The sequence below is a fragment of the Plectropomus leopardus genome, chromosome 15 (genome assembly GCF_008729295.1).
Source record: "Plectropomus leopardus isolate mb chromosome 15, YSFRI_Pleo_2.0, whole genome shotgun sequence".
NCBI classification, from domain to species: domain Eukaryota; kingdom Metazoa; phylum Chordata; class Actinopteri; order Perciformes; family Serranidae; genus Plectropomus; species Plectropomus leopardus.
Window position 1 is genome coordinate 24,484,181 of NC_056477.1, and position 12,252 is coordinate 24,496,432.

The 12,252-nt window shown below is 35.1% G+C and overlaps 1 protein-coding gene across 1 annotated transcript; it reads right to left on the reverse strand.

Annotated features, from left to right (window-relative positions):
* Positions 1-7,477: 7,477 nt before the first annotated feature.
* Positions 7,478-10,846, reverse strand: LOC121954662 (N-acetylneuraminic acid phosphatase). The gene is made up of 2 exons (XM_042502312.1): positions 10,725-10,846; positions 7,478-8,720 (listed from the first exon to the last, which is right to left on the reverse strand). The coding sequence occupies exons 1-2, from the start codon at positions 10,812-10,814 to the stop codon at positions 8,079-8,081; spliced, it is 732 nt and encodes a 243-aa protein (XP_042358246.1). The 5' UTR covers positions 10,815-10,846; the 3' UTR covers positions 7,478-8,078.
* Between the last annotated feature and the right edge of the window lie 1,406 nt (positions 10,847-12,252).

The window sequence follows — 12,252 nt, forward strand, 5'->3', positions numbered from 1 at the left end:
CCAAGAATTCAGATCTTTTTCTTAAGTAAAAGTACTGCTACATTATAAAAATTACAAAAAATAATAAAACATTTCAAAAATAACACTTAAGTACTAATAATATTATAGTGGTATATATATATATATATATGTGTATATATATATATATTTATATAACATGTCAACACTATACTTTGACGTTTTTGTAGCATTTTGGGTCACGTTTAACGAAATACTATACTATGTCATTTTCGGTTAGATTTTTCGACATGCTATGTTATGATGTGTTTGGACGTTTTGTCGCTAAGATGTGTTTCGACTACTATTCTACGTGGTTTTCAGCTGTTTTTTTTGGTAACTTTGGCTGCTTTTTTAGATTAAGTTTTAGTTTCAGTCTTGTGACGAAAATGCTTTTGAGTTTTAGTCATAATTTAGTCATTGTTATCCTTCATAGTCTATTTTAGTGGAAGAAAACTCACAACATTTTAGTCAACTTGTGGTGTTTTTCTTTTCTATTTAAACTTATCCAGTAAAGGGAATACAGGGTCTAGAAATTATAATTGAGGTGACAGATTCTATAAAAATGTCATTTAAATGTTGTTGTTCTTAAAATGCAATAGTACCATACTATAGTATGGTGAAAAATGTAAAATTTTGACCAATGTCCAAAAAAAGGCTAAAAACAGCTGAAAACTACATAAAACAGCATGCCGAGACACATCATAGCATGAAATGTTGCAAAAACGGCCCCAAACTCCTTGACATAGCATGTTGAAAAAATTAGCAACAAAGCCATACTATGGTATGGCGAAAATGTCAAAATTTGACATATCAAAACAATAGCTAAAAACAGCTGAAAACCATGTAAAACAGCATGCTGAGACACGCCATAGCACAGAAAGTTGCAAAAACGGACTAAAACACCTTGAAATAGCATGTTGAAAAAATTACCATAGTCATACTAAAGTATGGTCAAAAATGTCAAAATTTAACATGTCCAGAAAAGGCTACAAACAGCACAAAACAAAATAAAATGGCATGTTCAGAAACGTCATAGCATAGAATGTTGAAAAAATGACAGAAAAAGCCACACGAAAACATCGCAAAAAACGTGAAAAGTTGACCCGTCCAAAAACGGCAGAAACCACTTCAAATAGCATGGAGAGGTACGCCATAGCATAGAATGTTGCACAAATGGCCGAAAACACCTTCAAATTGCATGTTCGGAAAAAATGACCAAAAAAGCCATACTATAGTATTGCATTTTTGGTGAAAAATGTCCAAATTTTAAATGTCTTAAAGACATTTGGAATCCACCTAAAATAGCGCGCCGAAACATGCCATGGCAAAGAAAGTCTCAAAAACGGCCAAAAAAAGCATAAAATTGCGGACTGAAAAAATGACAGAAAAAGCTATATGATAGTATTGCATTTTTGGCGAAAAAAGTCCAAATTTTAAATGTTTTGAAAACACTTGGAATCCACCCAAAATAGCGTTTTGAAACATGCCACGACAAAGAAACTTGCAAAAACGGCCAAAGACAGTATAAAATTGCATTTTTTTTGTTCAAAAATGTCCAAATTTTAAACGTCTTAAAAACACTTTGAATCCACCTAAAATAGCGTGCCGAAACATGCCATGGCATGGATGTCGCAAAAACGGTCAAAAACAGCATGAAATTACCTATTGAAAAAATGACAGAAAAAGCCATACTATAGTATTGCATGTTTGGTGAAAAATGTCCAAATTTTAAATGTCTTCAGAACACTTGGAATCTACCTAAAATAGCGTGCCGAAACATGCCATGGTAAACAAAGTCTCAAAAACGGCCAAAAAGAGCATAAAATTGCATATTGAAAAAATGACAGAAAAAGCCATACTATAGTATTGCATTTTTGTTGAAAAATGTCCATATTTTAAATGTCTTAAAAACACTGGCAATCTACCGAAAATAGCATGTTAAAACATGTCATGGTAAAGAAAGTCTCAAAAACGGCCAAAAAAAGGCATAAAATTGCATATTGAAAAAATGACCGAAAAAGCCATACTACAGTATTGCATGTTTGGTGAAAAATGTCCAAATTTTAAATGTCTTCAAAACACTTGGAATCCACCTAAAATTGCGTGCCGAAACATGCCATGGCAAAGAAAGTCGCAAAAACGGCCAAAAATAGCATAAAATTGCATATTGAAAAAATGGCCAAAAAAGCCATACTATAGTATTGCATTTTTGTTGAAAAATGTCCAACTTTCAAATGTCTTAAAAACACTTGGAATCCACCTAAAATAGCATGTTAAAACATGCAATGGTAAAGAAAGTCGCAAAAACGGTCATAAACAGCATAAAATTACATATTGAAAAAATGTCCAAAAAAGCCATACGATAGTATTGCATTTTTTTTGAAAAATGTCCAAATTTTAAATGTCATAAAAACACTTGGAATCCATCTAAAACAGTGTGCCAAAACATGCCATTGCAACGAGAGTCTAAAAAACGGTCAAAAACAGCATAAAATTGCATATTGAAAAAATGACCGAAAAAGCCATAGTATGGTATTGCATCTTTGTTTAAAAATTTTCAAATTTTAAATGTCTTAAAAACACTGGTAATCTACCTAAAATAGCGTGCCGAAACATGCCATGGCAAAGAAAGTCGCAAAAACGGCCAAAAATAGCATAAAATTGCATATTGAAAAAATGGCCGAAAAAGTCATACTATAGTATTGCATTTTTGGTAAAAAATGTCCAAATTTCAAATGTCTTCAAAACACTTGGAATCCACTTTAAATAGTGTGTCGAAACATGCCATGGCAAAGAAAGTCGCAACAACGGTCAAAAACAGCATAAAATTGCATGTTGAAAAAATGGCTGAAAAAGTCATACTATAGTATTGCACTTTTGTTGAAAAATGTCCAAATTTAAAATGTCTTCAAAACACTTGGAATCCACCTAAAATAGTGTGCCGAAACATGCCATGGCAAAGAATGTCTCAAAAACAGTCAAAAACAGCATAAAATTGCATATTGAAAAAATGGCCGAAAAAGCCATACTATAGTATTGCAGTTTTGGTGAAAAATGTCCAAATTTAAAATGTCTTCAAAACACATGGAATCCACCTAAAATAGCGTGCTGAAACATGCCATGGTGACGAAAACTGCATAGATGGTCAAAAACAGCACAAAATTGCATATTGAAAAAATGGCCGAAAAAGCCATACTATAGTATTGCATTTTTGGTGAAAAATGTCCAAATTTCAAATGTCTTCAAAACATTTGGAATATACCTAAAATAGCGTGCCGAAACATGCCATGGCAAAGAAAACTGCATAGACGGTCAAAAATAGCGTAAAATTGCATATTGAAAAAATGGCCGAAAAAGCCATACTATAGTATTGCATATTTCGTGAAAAATGTCCAAATTTCAAATGTGTTAAAAACACTTGGAATATACCTAAAATAGCGTGCCGAAACATGCCATGGCAAAGAAAACTGCATAGACGGTCAAAAATAGCATAAAATTGCATATTGAAAAAATGGCCGAAAAAGCCATACTATAGTATTGCACTTTTGTTGAAAAATGTCCAAATTTAAAATGTCTTCAAAACACTTGGAATCCACTTTAAATAGCGTGTCGAAACATGCCATGGCAAAGAAAGTTGCAACAACGGTCAAAAACAGCATAAAATTGCATATTGAAAAAATGGCAGAAAAAGCCATACTATAGTATTGCACTTTTGTTGAAAAATGTCCAAATTTAAAATGTCTTCAAAACACTTGGAATCCACTTTAAATAGTGTGTCGAAACATGCCATGGCAAAGAAAGTTGCAACAACGGTCAAAAACAGCATAAAATTGCATATTGAAAAAATGGCCGAAAAAGCCATACTATAGTATTGCACTTTTGTTGAAAAATGTCCAAATTTCAAATGTCTTCAAAACACTTGGAATACACCTAAAATAGCGTGCCGAAACATGCCATGGCAAAGAAAACTGCATAGACGGTCAAAAATAGCGTAAAATTGCATATTGAAAAAATGACCGAAAAAGCCATACTATAGTATTGCACTTTTGTTGAAAAATGTCCAAATTTAAAATGTCTTCAAAACACTTGGAATCCACCTAAAATAGTGTGCCGAAACATGCCATGGCAAAGAATGTGTTAAAACCGGTCAAAAACAGCATAAAATTGCATATTGAAAAAATTACCGAAAAAGCCATACTATAGTATTGCATGTTTGGTGAAATATGTCCAAATTTCAAATGTCTTAAAAATAATTGGAATCCACCTAAAATAGCATGTTAAAACATGCCATGGCAAAGAAAGTTGCAAAAACTAGTCAAAAAATGCATAAAATTGCATGTTGAAAAAATGACCAAAAAGTCATACTATAGTATTGCACTTTTGGTGAAAAATGTCCAAATTTAAAATGTCTTCAAAACACTTGGAATCCACCTAAAATAGCGTGCCGAAACATGCCATGGCAAAGAATGTCTCAAAAACAGTCAAAAACAGCATAAAATTGCATGTTGAAAAAATGGCAGAAAAAGCCATACTATAGTATTGCACTTTTGGTGAAAAACGTCCAAATTTAAAATGTCTTAAAAACACTTGGAATCCACCTAAAATAGCATGTTAACACATGCCATGGTGATGAAAACTGCATAGACGGTCAAAAACAGCATAAAATTGCATGTTGAAAAAATGGCCGAAAAAGCCATACTATAGTATTGCACTTTTGTTGAAAAATGTCCAAATTTAAAATGTTTTCAAAACAATTGGAATCCACCTAAAATAGCATGTTAACACATGCCATGGCAAAGAAAGTTGCAAAAACGGTCAAAAAATGCATAAAATTGCATGTTGAAAAAATGACCGAAAAAGCCATACTATAGTATTGCACTTTTGTTGAAAAATGTCCAAATTTTAAATGTCTTAAAAACAATTGGAATCCACCTAAAACAGCGTGCCGAAACATGCCATGGCAAAGAAAATTGCATAGACGGTCAAAAACAGCATAAAATTGCATATTGAAAAAATGAAAAAGCCATACTACAGAACTACAGTATTGAATTTTTGGTGAAAAATGTCTAAATTTCAAATGTCTTAAAAACACTTGGAATACACCTAAAAAAGTATGTTAAAACATGCCATGGCAAAGAATGTCGCTAAAACGGTCAAAAACATCAAAAACTGGTACATTGAAAGAATGACCGAAAAAGCCATAGTATAGTATTGCATTTTTGTTGAACAATGTCCAAATTTTAAATGTCTTCAAAACACTGGTAATCCACCTAAAATAGCGTGCCAAAACATGCCATTGCAACGAAAGTCTAAGAAACGGTCAAAAACAGCATAAAATTGCATATTGAAAAAATGACCAAAAAAGCCATACTATAGTATTGCATGTTTGGTGAAAAATGTCAAAATTTGATATGTCTTAAAAACATTTAAAATGCACCTAAAATAGCGTGCCAAATCATGCCATGGCAAAGAAAGTCACAAAAACGGTCAAAAAACAGCATAAAATTGCATTTTTAAAAAATGACCAAAAAAGCCATACTATAGTTTTGAATTTTTAATGAAAATGACCAAAAGCACTTGGAATCCACCTAAAATAGCGTGCTGAAACATGCCATGGCAAAGATATTGAAAAAATGTCCAAAAATGCCATAGTATAGTATGGCAAAAAATGTCAAAATTTGACACGTCCAAAAAAGGCTATAAACAGCTGAAACCCACTTCAAATAACATGTAGAGGCACGCCATATCATAAAATGTTGCAAAAACTCCTGAAAACAACTTTAAATAGCATGTGGAAAAAATGACTGAAAAAGCCATACTATAGTATGGTAAAAAATGGTCAAATTTGACATGTCCAAAAAAGGCTAAACACAGCTAAAAACCAGTAGAAATAATGTGCAGAGGCATGCCATCGCGTAAAATGTTGCAAAACAGCCTAAAACAACTTGAAATAGCATTTTCAAAAAATATTAAAGCCATATAGAACCATATTATGACGTTTTCTTGCCATTTTCAATAACATATTATAATGTGCTGTTTTTGTGTCATTGTTGACAAGGCACAAAACATTGAAGACAACCAATAGTATTATGACATATGATGCTCTGACTTTTTCATTCCATTTTGGATTTCATACTATAGAGTGATGATTTTGTGACATTTTGGACTAAATACTATACTAAAACAACTTTGTGTCATGACTGACATAGTATACTATGAGGTTGTGTACCATTTCGCACAACAAAATATACCATTACATTTTGGTGCCATTTTGGACGACATACTCTAGTATTACGTTTCCTTTGGACGACGTACCATACCATGACATTTTGGTGGTCCTTTGAAAGACGTAGTATAGTATGACATTTTGGTACCTTTTTGGACAACATACTATAGTATGATTTTTTTTTTTGTTGCCAGTGTGGACAACACAGTGAACTGTGATGGTTATGTGCCATTTTGGACAACATACTATATTATGACGTGTTTTTTTTTTTTTTCCATTTTCGATGACATCTTATAGTATTACGTTTTTTAGTAATTTTGGTCGACATACTATACTATGACGTGTTTTGGTGCCATTTTGGACCACATACTTATGTTATATCTCCAGTCTAAGGGGAACCTAGATATGACATGTTTGTGGCTTTCCCACACTCCCATTTCCAAGAACAGCCAGCTTTACAGTAGTTGTTTACAAACAAAACAGCAGTTTATTATCTCTGTTGTGAGTTAATGCCAAACACAACAAACACAAAACACCCCAATCTCTAAACTTACCTACAAATTAAACAAAAGCCAAACAAAAAGACCGGTCTCTAACGGGAAGTCCTGAACCGAAGAACAGGAGAAAACATTCAACACAAGAAACAGGCTACGCACTTCTACTACTGCTGCAACAAAGTTGTGTTCAAATATTTACAGTGGTTTAGTGTAATATCAAACAGAGTATTTACAAAATTCAATTTCAATAAAGTGTATAATAACACTATAACATGATGTTTTGATGCCATTTTAGAGGACATATCATACAATAATATTTTTATGCCATTTTTGATGACATACTTTATTATGATGCTTTAGTGCCATTTTGGAGAACCTACGGTACACTGACTTTTTTGTGCAATTTTGGATGACATGCTTTATATTTTAGACCACATACTATGCTATGACTTCTATAAGGATTTTTTTGAGTCATACTATACTATGACATTTTTACGAGAGTTTGGACTACATATGATATTATGACTTTTTTAAATGATTTTTTGAGCATCATAACATACTATGACTTTTTGTTAATATTTTGAGTGACAGACTATACTATGATGTTTTTATGATTTCTTCAGCAGCATACTATACTATGATGTTTTTATGATTTACTGAGTGACATACATAATGTCTTTTTATTATTTCACATTTCATGCGTGAACATGGTGGTACAAAAACCCTGAATTATTTTCATTTGCTGAAAGTGGGCTGGTTTAATTTTTAAACTTTGGAAAACTGGGCAAACTAGAATGAGTAATACACCTACAAAATGAGATCAGTTTATCTGATTCAAGTCTATGAATACCTTTATAGATGATAAATGATAATCTGCTGGGTAAGCCTGTTTCAGTTGAGCATTTTAATGCCAGATACTATACTGTTATCAAAATTCAGACCCTTTTATACATAGTTTAGTCTAAAAAAGGGTCAAAATTATTTGGCACTGTTAGGTTGAACATCTTTCCAGTATAACTTTATGATGGTCAATTTGAGAATGTAACAGCTGTCAGGTAAAAGTCATTTGAAAATTTACAGGGAGGTGTAGTTAGAGTTGCAGCCCTGCAGTGTCCACATATTACCTGTGCTGATTAGATGCCAAGAAGTCCTTAAAATAACACTGTTGATGCACAAGTTTCTTAGCTGCAAGTATAAAACAAGAAAATAATGTGTCCTCTGTTAAAAGTTAGATAATTAATCATGACCTCCATCTATTCATTTATACATAACTACAAATTCCCACAAAGTCCCCCTTGAAATGACAGTCCTTCTCATCCATTTGTTTTACACACAGTTACAGTCATCAGCTGTCCTTATTTCAGTTGCTGCAAAATATCTGGCAGGTCCAGCACAGTCAAGATAGTGAAGTCTGGTTTCACTGAACCTTCTGGCACAGCACCTCCTGCACTGCTGACCCAAACTGTAGCTCGCAGTCTGGCATTAAAGCCCCCCTGAATGTCTGTGTCCAGAGAGTCTCCCACTACTATACAGTCCTGGGCCTCCAACTCCAGCATGCTGAAACACAATGTGAAGATGGAGACGAATGGTTTCTGCTCTGCATGTTCTCCTGCAACCACGACGGCATCGAAGAACTCCTCACATCCGACTGCTTTAATTTTCTCCCTCTGAACCTGAGCTTCCCCGTTGGTCAGAAGCACCAGCTTGTATCTGCTGCGCAGTTGTCTCAGGAGGTTGCATATTTCAGGGGACAAACGGAGAGCGTCCAGGCGACTGTTTTTCCACAGGTAGTAGCACTGAGCTCCCAGCGAGGGTGTGGAACAATTTCCAACAGCCTCCTGGATGCTCTCCTCCCAGTGACCCACACGGACCTCATCAATGGACCTGCCTGCTGAGGGGTCAAAGCTCTCATGAAGAAGCTTCTGCTTGAACTTGTCACAAATGCTGCTGACGGTGTTGTCATCGAGGGCCAGTGTGGTCTTCAAAAGTTCACTGCACTGTAAGATTCAAACACAAGATAAAACCCTTTAAAAAGTAAACCATGCTCATGTAACTCAGCAATACACCACAAGAGGTCAGCTCTGAGGTGGTATCGAGGTTAAAGTGTAAAACAGGAGTCAGGTGGTGGCAGAAGCACAGGACAGTGAGTGAATCTCTGATGATGCTGCAGGCTCCTCCATGAACTTTCTGTTGGTAGATGGTGGGGTTTGACAATCTTCCCAGCAGTCTTAACCTCTCTCTGCAGGTGTTTTTGGTCCATAGTAGTGCTGTTTCTATACCACACGGTAGTTATACAGCTGGTTGAGATGCTCTATATGATGCAATTGTAGAAACTTCTGTGAATCCTCTGTGACATGCCCAAATTTCCAGTGTATTCTTGGAAGTACAACTGCTGTTGTGCTTTCTTGACCAGCTGGCTGATGGTAAATGTCCAGGTGAGGTCATCACAGATGTGGACGTCCAGGATTTTAAAGCTGCTTCACCTCAGCTTTGTGGACTGTAAGTTGCTGATGAGGTGTCCTCTCGGTCATGTTATCCGCCGTCATCTCCTTGGTTAAATCAGATCATATCAGATCCCTCACTTAAAGCACCAGTGTGTAGTACTGAGGGGGGTATTTATATTTGCAGAAATAATAATTATAACTATTTTTTAAAATAGTTTATAATCACCTGTAAATAGGAATTGTTGTGTTTTCATAACATTAGAATGAACCATTTATATCTAATTACAGAGCGGGTCCTCGTCCTCTGCCATGTTGTTCTACAGTAGCACAGAAAAGACACACCAAATACTGAATCTAAATTAGGACTAATTGTGTTTGTGCAAAGTATCACAGGTTAAATTACTCATTACGCAGAATGTGCTTTCATTTATCCTGACTGACTGCACCTCTGCTCAGGTTAAAGTTGGGCAGAGCTCTGATTGGACTTGATATGAGAACACTAAACTGAACAAATAGTGATGATGTGGAAGTTGCCCTGCCCTAACTGGTGCAAATAAAACTAACAAGAATGTGTGCGAGACTTTTATCACACAGGATATTTTGACATGTCAAAGTAACACATAATAGGTGCAAATAATGAAAATAAATGTGGCTGTAATATTTCTCAATTGTTGTAACTAATGAGTCAATATGAGAGGAGTATTTCAGTGGTTGCTTCAGAAGGAGCTGATTGTAATGGTCGTATATGTTTTTGGTCAGTTTAATCTGTACAATACACATTTTTGCACTGATAATATGTTTTAAATGTAAGATGTTAATTAATTAAGTAACAATAGCTACAAGATACATGTTGAACATACAAAAGTGGCCTGAAATGCAGAGGAGTTAAATGAGCCTTGAACAGAGAAGAAATGAAAATTCTCCAGTAAATTAAAGAAAGCTTAAGTCACATTTGAAATCATTTGCATGGCTGCATCATTTCAATGCAATGGTGTCATCAGTGAATTAGTAACATCGATGCTTTTCCTGCTATCACAAGTAAAAATGTCTGTTATAAAGGACTAGGGCGCCATAAGTGAATTCACCTATATGTTTAGGTGGAGGCTACAAGGCCTTTCAAGTGGAGTAAAAGTGCATAAAATAGTAATTATATTCATAAGGGATCTACTTGAGTAAATGTAGCTACTTTCTTTACAAATTCCAAAACTGTCAGTTGTGGAAAAAAGTACATTTACTCAAGTGGGTAAGTAGCAAAAATATATTTCCGAAGTAAATTAAAGGATTTATTTTTCACCCATTGCCTTTGAACGCAACTCAGCCAATGACTACCGGGTGATAGTAACCAAAGCGTTCACAACACCCCCTTTAGCTCAATTATCACTCAACACAGACATTAAAGTAGCCTTAAGTAAATACTTTAATATGACAGTCATTCTCCTGCAGTATCAGACAGGTCATTAGTAGTACACGACCCCTCAACTGAGTTCATTGAACACTTACGTTAACGGCTGACGTTACAAACACGGAAGTTAAGTGTAAAAAATTAAACTTTGTCACCTTTTGTATCGCCACACCGCCTGCCCGGCTTGTTTCAATGAGCGTGTTGTCCAAGTCAAACAATATCGCCTTTACAGCTTTTCCCTCCATCGCAGAAACACGCCGTTCGTATTATAAGGAAGTCGTTTCCTGGCAGAGGTAGTGCCGGGTAAACTGCATGATGGGAGTTGTAGTTCTAGTACATGTGCAGTACTTGCGAGCTTCCTCCTCAAGAGGGCGCCATTATACCAAAATACAAACTGATTTTTTAGCAGCGGTTTATAAGATTCTCAATGAGCTCTCCACACTGATCAAGCATTGATTTCAGCGGCTGCACCCATACTGAATAACTCAACACACTAAATACATTTTTACATTCAAACTTTTAAAATGTGTGTGTCATTTAAAGGATATGTGGACATCTTGCAGCTACTTATACACAAACAACATTTCAGATATTACTGTTTCAAAAAACTACCCCCCCCCCCCCTCCCCACCAAAAAAAACCAAACAAACAAACCCCACCAAATTTCAAGGTGACTAGAGCCACTAGAGCACATGTCACTGCATTATGTTATTTATTTTTTAGATAAGGCTATATTTAAATAAATTACTATATCAAAGATCCAGTGTGTCTGTTGGTAAGGTTGCAAAACTAAAACTTATCCAGTGTGCCAAGCATGTAGAAAAACACAGCTGACCAACTCAGAAGCACAAATGACCCTATATAGAGCCAGTGTTTGTTTTGTCCCTTCTGGGTTTCTGTTGAAACTCCGTGAAAGAGGACCCACATTGTATGTAGATAAAAATGTCTCATTCTAATAAAAACACAATAATTCTTATTTTTAGGTGATTATATAGTATTGGGAACAGTTATGAATATTGAATTATATTTTAGCCAATATATGCTTTTATAAACTGACATACTGGTCCTTTAAAGTACAATAAAAATATGAAACATATGAGAAAAAAAGAAGAAAAAGAAAGAAAAATTGATCTAGAGCTAATGGCACCTAACACTAAAATGCAGCATAGAAATTTTAAAGTGATTATTTTGTGAGAAAAAGGCCAAAGTGGAGCACTTGATTTGACTCTGCCACACACTACTTTTCATTACAGACAAATTTTCCTTTTGGCGCTAACTGAACTGTAACTGGATCCCGCTTCAATTACACTCCAAATTATTTATAGAAAGGAATAATCAAACTGAAAGGAAAATAATCAGTGTCATCACTTGTCTAGTTAAAAGCCCTACGTGACTTTTGACCACGCGTATTGCCAATTTAAACACATATTCCGTGACAGACACTCTTTCAAAATCAAAACATACCTCAATTCTTATGCAACCTGTCCTTTAACTCGCTCTCTCACCTGGCAACAGGCCAGAGGTTCACACGCAACATTGTGCAGGCCTGTTGCACTACTAAACCCAATCAGAAATCACAACAATCCTTTCTCACATTGCCTGACAGTATTCAGTTCATGTGCTTGTGTCTTTAAAAGAAACCTGACCTAATTATTTCAATTACTGTGGACCAAAAAGTGTCAA